Source organism: Crocuta crocuta, unplaced genomic scaffold, assembly GCF_008692635.1.
Source record: "Crocuta crocuta isolate KB4526 unplaced genomic scaffold, BGI_CrCroc_1.0 scaffold15, whole genome shotgun sequence".
In the NCBI taxonomy this organism is placed as follows: domain Eukaryota; kingdom Metazoa; phylum Chordata; class Mammalia; order Carnivora; family Hyaenidae; genus Crocuta; species Crocuta crocuta.
The window spans coordinates 1,762,702-1,779,168 of NW_027530508.1; the positions used below are offsets into that span (position 1 = coordinate 1,762,702).

General features: G+C 42.4%; 1 protein-coding gene across 1 annotated transcript in view; it reads left to right on the plus strand.

Moving 5' to 3' along the window:
• The window catches only part of DNAAF9 (dynein axonemal assembly factor 9), a 133,268-nt gene that overhangs the window by 98,059 nt on the left and 18,742 nt on the right, over positions 1-16,467 (plus strand). The window contains exons 29-30 of the mRNA XM_077767045.1: positions 2,163-2,288; positions 8,931-8,968. Coding sequence (XP_077623171.1) covers positions 2,163-2,288; positions 8,931-8,968 — 164 coding nt within the window. The remainder of the gene's footprint in view (positions 1-2,162; positions 2,289-8,930; positions 8,969-16,467) is intronic.

A 16,467-nucleotide genomic window follows, 5' to 3' on the forward strand; every position in this document is an offset into this window, starting at 1 on the left:
TTTTTATTTCTAGGAGAGAGAGAGAGACAGTGTGAGCGGGGGAAAGTCAGAGAGAGAGGGAGACACAGACTCTGAAATAGGGTCCAGGCTCTGAGCTGGCAGTTAGCACACAGCCCGACGCCAGGCTCGAACCCATGAACCGCAAGATCGTGACCCAAGTGAAAGCCGGACGCTTAACCAACTAAGCCACCCAGGCGCCCCAGGCACATCCTGTTCTTGATTGAAGCACTGCTAACTGGTTAGGACAGTGGCAGACCTGAGGGTTGGGGTGTGAATATTATTAGTCTGGGATAAAGCCAAGTGCCATTTTGCAGATGAATTATTTGTAGGAACTCAGGAAATGGCTCAGGCAGGCTGTACCTATCCCCCAGCCACCATCACTGGCTTCCCAAGGGCCCATGTCAACAGGGCTGCCTTCTGATTTCCCTTCCCTCCATAGGAAATGACCTTTTGGTGATAGGCTGGGAAAAATGTTTTCTACAAGGTAAAGAGAGGAGGTCCCTTCTTGGAGTGGCCATGGGTCAACCTGGATTGAACATCCACTTCCTTCATCTATCCTACTTAGGCACCATAGATTCCACCATTCAACGGCCGCTTTACATTACTATTGCAGAAACAGACTATAAACAAATAGATGAGAAAATACAGTGTGTGTAGCTGATGTTCAGTGCTGTAGGGAAGAATTGGGTGGGGGCAGGTGGTGTCAGAAGGAAGGTTGCTATATCACATAGGCTGTAGGAAGTCAGAAGATACCTCTCTCATAAGATGCCATTTGAGCAGAGACCTGAAAGGAACGAGGGAGCAAGCCTGGCAGACATCTGAGGAAAAGAGCACCAGAGGAAGGGACAGAGAGAGAATGCCAGGGTGGAAATATGCCTGGCATGTTTCGGGAAGAACCAGGAGGCCACAGTGCGTAGATTCAGGTAGGGGAAGAAATAGGAGGAGAAAGTCCTTGCAGTGTGGGAGTCAGATCATAGACCACTGTGTGGGCTGTGGTAACGGCTTTAGCTTTGACGCTGACTGGGATAGAAGCCACTCAATGGCTTAGCACAATGGGATTAGCATGACCCTTCTGACTTCTGTGTTGAAAATAGGTTGGGCAGGGCCAGAGACAGAAGTAGGGAGATCAGTGAGGGGCACCTGTCTGGGTGGTTCAGTTGGTTAAGTGTCCAACTTTGGCTCTGATCATGATCTCGCAGTTTGTGAGTTTGAGTCCCACATTGGGCTCTTTGGTATCATTGTAGAGCCTGCTTCAGATCCTCGGTCTCCCTCTCTCTGCCCCTGCCCTGCACACACATGCATGAGTATGTGTGCACGTGCGCGCGCGCTCTCTCTCTCTCTCTCAAATAAATAGGAATTAAAAAGAAAAAAAAGACGAAGTAGGGAAGCCAGTGAGGAGGCTGTAGGGTGATCTATGCAAGAGTTGGTGGCAGTCCTGGCCCAGTAGCAGTGTGAGAATGTGAGCAGCCATCTCATTCTATAGTTTAAAAATTGAGAAAAAAAATGGAGTCTGTGATGATTTAGCAAAATTTTTGGCCTAGCAGCTAAAGAATGGAGTCCCCTCTGCTGAGAAGGACGAGGCCTTGGGAGGAGCAGTTATATCGTAAACATACATGTTTCATTTTCTAATGAAAAATAATTAAATTGGCTCTGGAAGTTGGAGTTTGGAGGGAGTTTCGGCAGGAAATGCAACTGAAAGCAGGGCTTGACATGTGTCTGCTGACCTACAGAGGTACCTGATGTTCCCCATTCTCTCTTGTCTGCGTGTTCTGTGAGGCAAAAGGAGCGGGGAAAGCTGTTAAAGCCAATATAGCAACATAGGAGCTCCTAGATTGATTGGAAAACAGGCCTAAGGACACCAATCCCACCATCAGAGTGCCAGGGTCATCTGCAGGCTTCCCTTCACTCCCAGAAGTTGTGGGAGATTCTTCCACTCACTCTTGCACAGTTGGGAGTACTAATGGGGTTTGGGAATGCAGAAACACCATGGCGCTCAGGGACGGGCTCTGAATCATGAAGTGGGAGTGACCCCAAGAAACCTAGTCAGAGGCTCCTCCTTGTGATTTTCCTTCCACCCTTGCTCACACAGCCCCTCAGTGTACCCCTCTTCCCCCATTCTGTGGCCCCAGTCGGTGAACTAATCTTTCTCTTTTTTCCTCCAGCTACACAGATGTTATTGATGTTGTCCAGGCCCTGCAGACCCATCCAGACTCAAATGTCAAGTCCTCCTTCACCATTGGTGCCATCACGGTGTGCGTGGAGCCCCTGAGCTGCTACATGGAACACAGGTACATACTTTAGATCATCTCTAGCCCACAAGAGGTGGGGGTTTAAGTGCACAGAAAACAATTTTTTCCTACCCACCAGAAGGAGACACATCTTTATGTATGTTTGTCTTTTAGAATGCATTAGTCTACTTATACATAATGAATGCTCAGTTGTTGCTTGATTTGTGCTAGGTTCTCAGAAAATGCCTAATATACTGACAGCCTCTCACCACCTTTCTTTGTGCACTGAAAAGTTGCCCATCTAGAGTAGTAGGACTTGAAATGGCTTCTCGCATAAAAAAAGAATGCCCATGGGGCACGCGGGTGGCTCAGTCAGTTAAGTGTCCAACTTCAGCTCAGGTCATGATCTCACGGTTCACAAGTTTGAGCCCCGCATCAGGCTCTGGGCTGACAGCTTGGAACCTAGGGCCTGCTTCGGATTCTGTGTCTCCCTCTCTCTCCCTCTACCCCTTCCCTCCTGCCCCTCCCCCGCTCACACACTCACTTTCTCCCTCTCTCTCTAAAACAAACATTAAAAAAGAAGAATGCCCATGACAGACTTTTCTTTTCCTCTTACTGCAGGGAAGGTGATTTGTTTCCTATCGTACTTGGAGTATCTTACAGATAATTTTTCCTATGGTTAAGCCATCTTAACCTCAGTTAATGATACTTATTCTCACTACTAAGAAGTGGACTATTTTTTTCTCTAAACGTTTTAAGTAATGTAACAACAACAATGAAAACTAGGTAATTATTTACCCATAATCTCACTAAATCAATGTTTAACTATTATAATTTTTGTGAATTCCTTGCCTTTTTTATCTCCATTTTTTTTTGCAATATATATATAACTTTATATCCTTCTTAGATTAACATATAAACATACCATATAAGTTAACATTTATGTTCCAGTATCACAGTGGTAATTGTGTGTATGGCTGGCTATGATTGTCTTAACAGTTTCCCTGTGGTTAGTCACATGGGATGTCTCCAACTTTTCACTATTATAAATAATGCTGTAGGAATATCTTTACTCATATAAATTTGTCAAATTTGAGATAATTTCTTTAGATTCTTCAAAGAAATATTATTGTATGATCAATTTTATTACTCTTTATTCACAGTTGAAAATTGCTTTTCGAGTGGGTTTTGAGGTTTACACCTCACCAGTGGTGTCTGGAAGTATCTATTTCATCCTCAGAACACTCCTCACTGGGGAGATATTTAAACATTACATTGTCCCTTCGTAGAGCTACTTGACTTCCTGTCCCTTTAGCCTAGTGGAATGTGTCCCAGGTCTGTAACCACGTGGTCTTTCTGGCTAGTCCATATTACTGTTACCTCCTGGGAACTAACTGATCTACCCTTCAACCTTCATCTGAAAGAACTCCCTTCCTATTTGAGTCCCAAGTTGATCTCTTTGGATTTCTCCTATAAATTAGATTGGAGGTTACTTCCCTTATCACCTCAATTGATTTCAGGAAACATCTTGGCCATTTCTCTTCTCTTTAACTGTGACTTAGGTTCTGCTCTCCCATAAAAAAATCAAGGTGGTCTATTTTCCTTTGTCTTAGGTTATTATGGTGAATGCTGAGCATCACCACTGTACTTTGGACTACTGTATTGACTCTTCCATGCCACTCTTTTGATCAGTTGTGCTTCTTTTCCTCAAGTTTTTATTTAAAGATGACTAAGGGGGCACCTGGCTGGCTCAGTTGAAAGAGCATATGACTCTTGATGCCAGGTTTATGACTTATGTGTCCCACGTTGGGTGTAGAGATTACTTAAAAATAAAATCTTTAAAAAAAAAAATAAAATGCACTAAAGCAGAAGGAGATTTAATGTGAGACAAGATACTGTCCTTTTAAAAAGGTAGGAAAGATAGTAATTAGCAAACAACAGATGGAGGTTATACTTCAGAAGAATTCGCCTAGGGGCGCCTGGGTGGTTCAGTCAGTTAAATGTCCAACTTGGGCTCAGGTCATGATCTCACAGTTCATGGGTTCAAGCCCCGCGTCGGGCTCTGTGCTGACAGCTAGCTCAGAGCCTGGAGCCTGCTTTGGATTCTGTGTCTCCTCCTTTCTCTGACCCTCCCCCACTCATGCTCTGACTCTCTCTGTCAAAAATAAATAAACATTTAAAAAATAGAAATTAGAAATTTCCAAATTTACGTTTGAATTCCTTCCAGAAAGAAATTTACGATAGTAGTCTACTGATGTTCTGTTGGAAAACTAATGATCACTCCATGCACATGGGCTATGGAGCTATTCTATTCAGACTACTGAGTAGTCTGAAACATGACAGATGTGCTTGGCAGTGTTCAAAACAACACTGTTTATAATATAAGGGCACCTAGCTGGTTCAGTCGGTAGAGCATGCGATTCTTGATCTCAGTGTTGTAAGTTAAAGCCCTACTTTGTAGAGATTACTTAAAAAATAAAAATCTTTATTAAAAAACACTGTTTATAATATCAAAGAACTAGAAATAATCCAAATGCTCATTAGTAAGAAACTGGTTGAATTTTGGGATATTCATACAGTGGAATACTAGGTAGGCATTTAAAACAATCAAGTACATTTCTAACATATAAAAATGTCCACAGTATTTTGTGAACTGAGAAAAGTAAATTGCCAAAACAATATGTATTTTTTAAATGTTTATTTCTATGCGTTTAGGAAATATCTAGAAGGATACATACCCAGGGCACCTGGGCAGCTCAGTCGGTTGAGGATCCAACCCTTAATTTCAGCTTCAGTCATGATCCCAGGGTTGTGGATTGAGCTCTGCTTCAGGCTCTGAGCTGAAATCAAGAGCTGGATACTCAACCCACTGAGCCGCCCAGGTGCCCCCTACTTTTTTTGTTACATAATCTCTGTGCCCATTGTGGGGCCTGAACTCAACAACCTTGAGATCAAGCATTGCATGCTCTACCAACTGAGCCAGCCAGGCACCCTGAGCTGTCTCTTTTTGAGTTATAAGAGTACATCATGTTTTCTGAATCCAGGTCCTTTATCAGATATTTTATGTTCTAGATGGTATCCCTTAAATCATAAAAGCTCTTAAATTTTAATGAAGTCCCGTTTATTTTTTCTTTTGTTGCCTATGTTTATGGTGTTATATCTAACAAAGCATTGCCTAATCCACGGTCGCAAAGATTTATTCCAATGTTTTCTTCTGTTTTATAGTTTTAGCTCCTACAGTTAGGCCTGTGTTCCATCTTAAGTTAATTTTTACATATAGCATGAAGTAGAAGTCCGACTTCGTTATTTCTCATGTTGATATCCATTTCTCCCGGCACCATTTGTTGAAAAGAAGTATTCTTTCTCCATTGAATTGTCTTGGCACTTTTGTCAAAAACCGATTGACTGTCAATGTGAAGACTTATTTTCTGGGCTCTCAGTTATATTCCACTAATAGATATATCTGTCCTTATACCCGTACCACATTGTTTTGATTATTGTAGCTTTGTAGTTAAATTGTGAAATTGAGAAGTGAGAGTCCTTCAGTCTGTTCTTTTTCAAGATTGTTTTGACTATTCTGAGTTCGTTGCATTTCCATGTAAACCTAAGGATCACGTTGTCAGTTTCTGCCAGAAAAGACAACTGGGATTTTGCTAGGGATTGTATTGAATATATAGATCTGTTTGAGAAGTATTGACATCTTAAAAATACTAAGTCTTACAACCCATGAACCTGGCTGTGTCTTTCCATTTATTTAGGTCTTAAATTTCTTTCAGCATTGTTTTAGTTTTCAGTGTACAGCTCTTATACTTCCTTTGTTTAATTTATTCCTAAGTATTTTGTTCTTTGTGATGTTATTATTAATGGAATTGATTTCTACTTTATCATCTTTGGATTGTTCATTGCTAATGTATGGACATGTAGTTGATTGTTGATCTTACATCCTACAACCCTGGCTGAACTCCTTTATTAGTTATTAGTGTTTTGTGTGTGTACTCTTTAGGATTCTCCTATATACAAAAATGTGTCATGAGTACGCAGAGATAGCTTTACCTTTTCTTTCTGATATGGATGCTTTTTATTTGTTTTTCTTGCCTACTTGTCGTTACTAGAACCTCTAGTATAATGTTGAGTAGAAGTAGCAAGAGCAGAAATTGTATCTTGTTCCTGATCTGAAAGGGAAAGCATCTAGTCTTTAACCATTAAGTATTTTGTTAGCTATGGATTATATATTGCTTTTATGATAAAAAGATTTTTTGAGAATCAAGTTTTTGTAAAGTGGCTACCTTTACAAAAGATAAATTTTATGTCATTGTTTCTAGATTATGGTTTAAAAAACAGGTGGGGACAGAGCATAGTAGGACTTCTTTTTCCATTCTGTGAAGTGAAGGTTAGTGTGGCTTCTTTAAGGATGGGCGCAGTTTGGATTCAGAACGGGTCTATGTGAGATTAACCTGGTATCTTTTTTCTAGGGGATTTCATTCAGTGAGTGTCTGTTGTGTCCGCTGTGCCAGGGACCATTCTAATCAGTGAGAGGGCAGCAGGGAACAAGTCATCCCACATCTCTGCTCATGTGATATCTACTCTTTTATGAAAATGTATGTAGGAATCGTGAGGCCCATGTTTTAGGGCAGATTGGATCAGTATCATCATTTCTTGATTTCTTAGAATTTTATGTAAATCAGGTACTTGGTTGGCACACTACAAAATGCACAATACCATACCTGTGAGGCTTAGGAATATATATCAGTTATTTTTGTTACTCAGAGGAAGAGCTGGTCAATAACCTGTACATACAATATTTTAATGCTTGTTGGCACAAAATTTGTCTGCTCTGTTTAAGAGTCAGACACTCTTCAGAAACGTGGAGGATGATAGATAGAGAAAGCAGGGGACCAACATTTACCTTGCCCTGTTTGCCTTGCACTGTGATGCTTTACCCTGTCTGGATTTTCAAAACCCCCTCTTTAAGATAGGCTTCTTTACCATGTTTTACCTTGAGGGAGCTAATGCTCAGAAAAGTTCAATAATTTTCCAAATACCACACCAATGACATGTACACAATTAATCATGATATAGGGTAGAAAGTCCCATAATAAAATATTTAATGAAGTTTTGTAAGAATTATAAAGAAGCTAACATGAATTTGAAGGACAGATGCCAAAGATGCCAAGATAAGAGAAATTGCCTTCCAGTTTTAGGGAGTCATACACACACACAAGTCTCTTTTCTTTGCAGCTGTCAGAAGTTTAAAGCGTGAGCATCCAGCCTGTGATTGGATAAAATGCCTTGAGGGGGAGCTTTGCTTTTTTTTGTCTAAGATGTCTTTGGTGTGAACTGCTATGGGCCGCTGTCAGGAAGCTAGCAGGGTATTGAGAAGGGCCTTTAAGGGCATGTTCTCTAAAGTCACAGGCACTGATGGGGACAGACACTTTCTAAGAATGTATTTGCTATTATGTCAGGCCATTCAGTAGACTGAGTGCAGTGAAGTCAGTGAGTTCTGTTCTTGGGAAGACTCCAGTGCAGAGGGATGTCTCTTCCCTGTTCCAGGGCTCTTGATCTAGCTCAGAGCACATAGGGGTTCCTCCTTGGAATTCCTCAGAAACCATGAGGGAGTCAGGCAAGAGAACTACATCAACAGTCCAAAATGGTATTCATCCAGTTCACTTGGCCACCAAATTTGGTTCCAAACAGTGTTTTCAGAAATCAAATAGAAGGATGAAGACTTGCCACCACCAAGGAGACTGCAGGAGAGAGATTCCCCCCCAGTGTTTTGAACATCATTACCACATGCCACCTAGACCAGCAGCAATTCAGAAGTGTGGCTTCAGAAAGCATCTCATTTGTAGGGAAAGAAAACATGGGAGCTCTGTGTTGCTAAACAGACCTAGGTCCCTGCGAAAGCCCTCCCACTTCCCAGCTTCATCTGAAGCCATGGGCAAAGTGCTTAGACTGCTCATCTATTACAGACCCACCCACTCTTCTCAGCTTCCAAGTACCCAAGGCATGGAGTAGTTATGAGGACAGAGCAAGACCATGCAGGTGAACTACTTGCATGGTACACAGGCCATGGGAAGAACTTGATAAAAGGCTTCTATTCTCATTAGTGTTAGCTATCTTCCCTGAGAAGGGTATTGTGATGTTTTGTGAGTTTTAAAGCATTGACAGAGTGGGGTTTTTTCTCTTAGTTAAGAAGCTTACACTTTCAAGCAGTCATCTTCACCTGCTTAATCTTTGTTCCAATCAGTTTCCTGCTATTCGTTCACTATTAGAGCTCAGAATAGTGTTAAAGGGGAACCAGGATTCTAGCATGCACATGAAGGGACACATGACAGCTTTAGTATTGACGACCCCAGACCGAGTTAGGAGAAGTAATTCTCATTTTCCCTTGAAATTTCCCTTTACTATCAGGACAGTGTCTCTTTCAAAAAAAAAAAAAAAGGATCGACTTTCTTTCTCTATTTCCTATAGTCTATAGAGAACATTCCATCAATAGTTGACCATATAAGGACTACTTCTGTGGAGTTCCTTGGTTTTCCTATGGAAACCTTTTGCAGAGCCCTGGCTATTCTTGATGCTTAGTACTGCCTACCACTTGCCTTATTGAGTAAGTCAGCTTAGATAGTCACATATTTGTTGGAAATAATCAATGACAGTTCTAACATTAATGGTTTTTAAATATTTCTCTTTTTTCCTCTCTAGATTTCTCTTTCCTAAATGTCTTGACCAGTGTTCACAAGGTAAGCAGTATGTTTTATTTCTTGTTTTTGCATGCCTTTCAAATCGTGTTTAGATGCAACAGACCTCTCTTCATTCTCCTTCTTACCATTCTAAAATCTAAAACAAACAGGAGCACCTGGGTGGCTCTGTTGGTTAAGTGTCTAACTCTTGGTTTTGGCTCAGGTCATAATCTCACAGTTCCTGGGTTTGAGCCCCATGTTGAGCTCTGCACTGGCAGCATGGGAGCTGCTTGGGATTCTCTCTCTCTCCCCCCAACTCTGTCTCTGCCCCTTCCCTGTTCTCTCTCAAAATAAATATTTAAAATCTAAAACAAACAAAATTGGTCCAGGGAAATTTTTGACATCTTTTTCTTGTATCATATGTGATAGCTTTCTTCCCGAGTTTATCTCTTAAAATGATAAGTTGCCATGACAATACCTCCCTGAGCTGGGTTATTTATTAAGCCTTCTTTGGCCTTCCAACTAATATCAGTGGACTAAAAAGGCAGCAGGTATTCCTAACCTCTGGATCAACAAGATCTTGATGCACTTCTTCTGTCCCATGAGGGTATAGTATGGTCCAGTAGGACTTTCTCCCTTAATCCCTTGCTGCATACACTGGAATTTTCCACACCTCCTTGATAACATTTAGAAAAATCCACCCATCCTGTAGGTTACACTCAACCTTGCGTTGTCCTATCATCAGGTAACCTTGGAAGTAGCTCTTTTTAGTCATATTAACTATGGTGCCTGGAGACCCAAAATAAATTCTAAATTTCCTGCAGTGATGATAAAATGCTCATTGTTGTCAGAAGACCTGGGGTCTGAGCTTCCTGAGCCAGCCCAGCAAATAGATATCAGACAGAAGAAAATAACCTGGTGTCCCAAGCACAGTTTTGCCCTGCTGATCCCATTGCCAGTCCGCAGGGAGCGGAGACAACCAAGCATACCAGAGCTATTGTCTTGGGAAACAGCTGAGCTGGGTGCAGTACAGGGCAGGAGCGGGGTCATTGGAGGGACGGATGTGTGTATTGGAGTGCTGTACCAAGGAGTCTCAAGCCCAGCTTTTAGAGGCCCTTGTTGCTTTCCAGGCACTCACTCCAGAAGCAAAGTGAAATAGAGGTGGCTGGGTCTCCCCACAGTATCCACTCCAGGTAGATGAAGGAGGTTTTATGGAGGTTAGATCAGTAGAATCTGGTGACAGACTAGATGTGGGGAGTTAGTTGGAGAAGGAAGAATCTAGGATAAACTCCTCTAAGTTTCTAGGTTGGAAGGTCAGGAAGGTTGGCAGTACCTGTCCTGGGGATAGAAAGCATAGGCAAAAACATAGGTCCAGGAGATAACCAAGGATCACTGTCTGGTCCTCAGATACAGGTTTGTAAGTCGTGGCCAAAGCCAAGGGTGTGGGCTATAATTATCCCCTGTCTACCACATGAGTATTGCCACCCTAATGCACCTTGGCTCCTTGGCACTTTCTCCCTCAGCTTCCCCTCTGCTTTTTTTCCACACAAAGCACAAATGGTCAGACTGCCCTGACACAGAGCCTTGAGGATGTGCTCTGTCTTCAGTGTCCATGAACCTGGGCACATATTACAGGAGGAAAGCCCTTTTAGGTCAAGACAGAATGGATTCTCTCTGTCACTTGATAGACACATTTTAACACTGCTTCCTCACTCACTGTCCAAAGGCAACTTGTGTCAGTTCTGTGCATGTTTAAGTTAGGGATGTGATCAGATGTGGGCAGATGGGGCAGATGACCTTGAGGCCATATATGCTATTTTTCTAAACTCTGAAGGGCTTGTAGAGTGACAGTGTCTTTGTAATTATCTTCCTCATACATAGGGGCCCAAGGGACCCTATGAACTGATCTGACCTAGCTCACCACAGGAATGGGCTGTCCGGGGAGGGAGGAAATAAAAGGCAAGTATTTCTTTTATCCTCAGAGATTTGGTGGCTAGCTTGGCGGTGGGATCTGCCACCAGTAGACAAACACTTCATGTCCCGAGGGAGCATATTGCCTCCCTGTGCTCCTGTGCATGAGTCAGGCTCCCTGCTTCATTGCTTTTACAACAAAGGATTGTTTTACAATGAGAAAAGGACTATATTGCAGCCCCAAGATAATGTGTGTTACAGAAATCCAAGGATTCGGAAATAATCTCAAAGCCTAAACAGCAAATGACTCATTATAATGCTGATTTGAGGGTAGAGCAAAGACATTTTACTACTATGTCCTGCTTTTGAAGGATCTACAGGTAGATAAAAGAAGTGAACTTTTCTCCTGGGCCACTGGAAGCTTTTAGCTCATACCAGTATAGTCAGACCTCAGAGGTGTTTCTCCACTCTGGGGAATGGTCATGCCAGGCTGCCTGCTCACTCACAGCCCAGACTAGTAAGACCTTGGCCAAATGTGGGTATCCACCCCTTGATACAGAACAGAAGGAAGCTCCTGGCCCAAGCAGGATGAAACCGCCCACAGTGGCCTCTTCACCCTGTGCTCCAGATAACTGCTGTGACTGCCCTCGCAGATGGCATTTCCTCTTGGCAGGTGGTAGTTTGCATAGCTGGCCTAAGGAATGTGGAGGATAATCCTTTTGCTTGTTTCCCTATAAAGCAAAGCCCCTTTTCTGTGTCCAATTCCTGACCTAGAATCCCAACCCCACAGGGCTTATCTACATGATACTCGTGAGGCAGACAGAATTTTGAGCAAGGTGTCTGTCAGGGGTCTTTTCCAGCCTTTTCCTGAACGGGCCAGGCCTATGCTTGTAACTCTGGTACATGCCACTTACATTGACACATCTGCACTAGTCCCAACTCTCCATTTTCTTTTGCCCCAGAAGATACTAAACAGAGTCTAGGACCTTTATAGGTCTTCACTCAGCTTTTGCTGGCTTCTCACTATAGGATCCATCACAGCTGTTCTTGTCTTCTACTCCTGGAAATCTCATGGGCCTCTTGCAAGATCCACCTCCCATGTCTGTCATCTCCAGAATGTGTTGAGCCTTCTAGAACCCAGTTTGCTTCCCCAGTGTGCCTCATTCTGGGCCTGGCCTCCTGACCTTGCCTCACTCCGTTTCCAGAATCCTGAGTCAGGACCTGATGCATCCGTGACGCTCAGAATTCTGGCATAGGCTCACCAGGTTCATCCTTGGAGCCTCCCCTGCAGCCTCCAGAGTGACCTATCTCAATAGGACGGAGTGCATAGGCACCACTAGTGCCACCTTCGTTAGGAGCCTTTCCTGACGCTGTGGCCGAGGATGGTCCATCTTAATGTTAAAGCTTCCCAACAGAAAGTGGATATGGGGAACTTTTTAAAACTAGAATAAACAAAATGCTAACATTATCCATTTGAATCCCTAAGTCTGTTCTACTACCAAAACTAGGTCATATGTGAAGATCTTGAGGATAGAGGTATTGTGTGAGAGAAGCTCTTAAGAGAAGGATTCTGTATATTCTTATATACTTGCATATGCATAGACTATCTGAGGAGGCATACCCAAAATCTAGTTGTCATTGGTTGTCTCTGGGGAGTAGGGCTCAGGGTGCCAGAGGAGGAGGGAGGAAGAAGCTCAGTTTGAGTACCCTTTTGTGCTTTATGAATTTCCTACCAAAACTATGTATATATCAGTAAGTCTTAGAAAGCTTTCAGATGGCTATCTGATGAATGGGATTTGTTCCAACTTATAAATGGGAAAAACTCTGACACATGGGTACCCACAGCTTAACTGCCTAGGCAGCCACCCTGGAGATCAGGTTGCATGTATCTTTTATTATACTTGATTCATTCATTCATTTATTCAACAAATCTGTATCCAGTTCCTGCTCCAGTCCAGTACTTGGGGATTTGGGAAGGCTTCTGGAAGAGATGCTATTCAGATGGTCTATAGCCTGAAAGAGGAGTTGGGCCAACAAAGAAGAAAGAAAAGATGGTTCCAGGCAGAAGGAACAGGAAGAGTGAAGGCCTGATGGTTACCAGAGCATACCCAGGCCCCTGAGAAAACACAGCATGGCAGATAGGTCAGGCAGACCAAGAAGTTTGCAGTCACTGGAATGCGTTGAAATATTTTAAGTAGGGAAGTGATTAAGATCAGACTTTCTGTTTTTGAAAGATTACTCTGACTACGGTAGTTAAAATGAACTGTAGTAAAAGCAGCCTGGAAGAGCACAGAATAAGCCTTGACCTAAGGAAGAAAGTGGTAGACTGCACTAGACAGACACTAGCTGGGATTGATAGTGGATGATGGATCCAGAAGCTGTTTGGCACTCGCCAGGCCTAGAGGAGGACTTCGGTGCTTGCATGGCCCACATTTGGGGAACTGGGCAGCCTTTCACCAAGTGACCAGAGAAGGAGGAGGAGGCAGAGCTGCCCTCACCACTTAGAAGTCAAGGAAAGCCATTGAGGAAACTCACCCTTGATTCCTTAGAGGTCCCTTAAGCACTATGCAGAGGCCTACGGTCAGCTTACTAGCTGAGCACTAAACAGATGCCTAAAAAGAATAGGACCTTCATCTTAGAGTCAAGAAACTGATAGATCCCTAAACTGTATGGAAGCACTTAGGAAGGAGGTTCTGTGCTTAGCAGGTCAGCTGTAAGTTCTGGCGTCTGTGGTCCCAGACAGGTTATATAACCTTCATGCTTCGTGTCTCCCCTTATCCCATGGTAACATGTGACTGTTGGCATGAAGCTCCTAATCCCTGCTCCCTGGTCATGAATGGAATGCATCCAGACCATTTGTGAGATTAGATTCAGTCTTCTCATAGTATGAGTAGTGAGAAGAAAGAAGTATCGTTTACTTCTGCCACAGACTAGAGGCAGGGGCCAAGGATCCCAGAAGTTGCCACTCATTTACCTTCCTGCTGGTTGCAATGGCTGAGGCCCATGTGCCACAGCCACCCCTGTTGGTCTGAGAAATGGATTAGTCCAAGCCCTTCCTTAGTGTACCTGTAGAGGTCCCATTCTTACGCTGTTGCTGTGCTGGTAATGAGGATGGTGGTAGTGGTGGTGGCCATAATGCATGGTGGCCACATTGCATTTAATGAGTTCTTTCTATCTGCAGGCCCTGTGAAAAATATTTACTGATAACCTGCAGGTATGTGTTACTGTTCCCATCTAACAGAGGAGGAAATTTGGCTCAAAGAGAGCGATTGACCCATGATGTCACTCATTAGCAATTAGTGGAATCCCACATTCAGACTCAAGGTCTGCCTGGCTCTAAAACCCATGCTTTAATCTTTATGCTGTCTTTTTACATATATGAAGAAGATAAATAAGAATATGAGTCCTGTATTTTAAACACCACATGTTATTTATAGGAAGGAGCTTTTATAGTTTAGAGAAGGGAAGGGAACAGAGTGGAATGAGAGAAGAATTGAAATGGTAGATACTAGGGAAAGTTTTCATGAAGAAGTAAGCTTTACCAAAATTAAAAGGTTTAAAAACTTAAGTCAAAAAAAAAAACAAGGTGCAGAACAGATAACATGCCACTGTTGCGGGGGCGGGGGAGCATACACACATTTACTTGTGTATACTCAGCACATCCTGGACGAAGAGCTGAGAATCTGATAATGGTGATTGCCTCCGGGGAAGGGAACTAGGTGGCTGAGGAGGAAGGGAATTTATGTTATCTGTTTGACTTTTTCCCTCAAAAACTAAATATAGCTAATTTTTTTAAAATTAAACACTCAGCTGAACTAAATCAGTACAGAGTCCTTTGTCCTGGATGTTCATTATTCAGGATCCTACAATTACCAGGTTACTTAGGAAAGCCGAAGTCTCTAATTTAGAAATAATTGCTTATGAACTAATCATTTATAAAAGTTAGTCTCAGGTTCCTGGGTGGCGTCTGACTCTTGATCTCAGCTCATGATCTCACGGTTTGTGAGTTCAAGCCCCATGTTGGGCTCTGTGCTAATCGTGTGGAGCCTGCTTGGGATTCTCTCTCTCCCTCTCTCTGTCCCTCCCCAGCTCGCTCACTCGCTCTCTCAAAATAAATAAAAAACATTTTTAAAAATCTTAAAAAGAGAGTCAGTCTCTACTATTAAAAAGATTGATGATGATGGGCCACCTGGGTGGCTTAGTCATTTAAGCATCCAGCTCTTGATTTCTGCTCAGGTCATGATCTCATGGTTCATGGGTTCCACCCCCAGGTCAGGCTCCATGCTTACAGTGAGGAGCCTTCTTGGAATTCTCTCCCTCTCTCTGCCCTTCTGCACGTGTTCTCTTTCTCTCGAAATAAACTTAAAAAAAAAATGATGATGAGAATTGAACCTTAGATATAGAGTTAATAACACCCATGAGAATTCTGTTACAAAATAGAATATAGGGGCGCCTGGGTAGCTCAGTTGGTTAAGTGTCCAAGTCCTGGTTTTAGTTCGGGTTATGATCTCACAGTTTGTGAGTTCGAGTCCCACACTGAGCTCTGTGTTGACAGTGAAGATCCTGCTTGGGATTCTCTCTCTTCCTCTCTCTTTGCCAATCCCCTACTTGCTTTCTCTCTCTGTCTCAAATAAACTTAAAAATTTTTTTTAAAATAGAATATGTTGGAAATCTTGAAAACTTACAAAATGAAATTATATTTAACAAAAAATTAGGCAGCAGGAAAATACTTTGTATCTTCCAAAGTGAGAGATCAATAAAGTTTAGAGCAGTAAAATCAAGTTAAAAAGAGTTAAACTCTTAGTATATAGTTAGTTTTAAGGATATAAGAACATTTACTGGAGGAACTAAATAATATAACCAACCAGAAGATGATAGTGAAATGGGAAGAACACTTCTGGGCATACCAGCTTCCCCATCGGTCACATAGAAAACCCAGTAGACATTGTCTAAAAGGGACATTATAAGAAACAGTGATTTAGATTTATTAAAAAGTGGCTCAGTCAGTTAAGCATCTGACTCTTGATTTCAGCTCAGGTCATGATCTCCTGATTCATGAGTTGGAGCTCCCAAGTCAGGCTCTGCACTGACAGCCTGGAGCCTACTTAGGATTCTCTCTCTCTCCTTCTCTGTTATCTGCCCCTCCCTTGCTTTCTATCTCTATCAAAATAAATAAACTTGAAAAAAATTTTAAAGCTGTAATGATAGCTATTATAAGAACTAAAAACAGACTATAAGTTCACCACCTATCAGAAGAATACAAGGAATGCAGAGATTATACTGCTAAAGATAATTTTTAAAAAAAGACTTTTAAACAGAATCCAGTATAACCAAGGTGAAAGAACCAAAGTGTCAGTAAATGTAAATGAGATAAACATATATTAAAAGGAAAAGCATTGAGGTCCCTGGGTGGCTCAGTCGGTTAAGCGTCTGACTTCAGCTCAGGTCATGATCTCGTGGTACGTGGGTTCGAGCCCAGCATCAGGCTCTGTGCTGACAGCTACCTCAGAGCCTGGAGCCTGTCTTTGGATTCTGTGTCTCCTTCTCTCTCTGACACTCCCCTGCTCATGTTGTCTCTAGCTCTCTCTCAAAAATAAATAAAACATTTAAAAAGAAAATAAGAAATATAAATAAATAAAAGGAAAAGT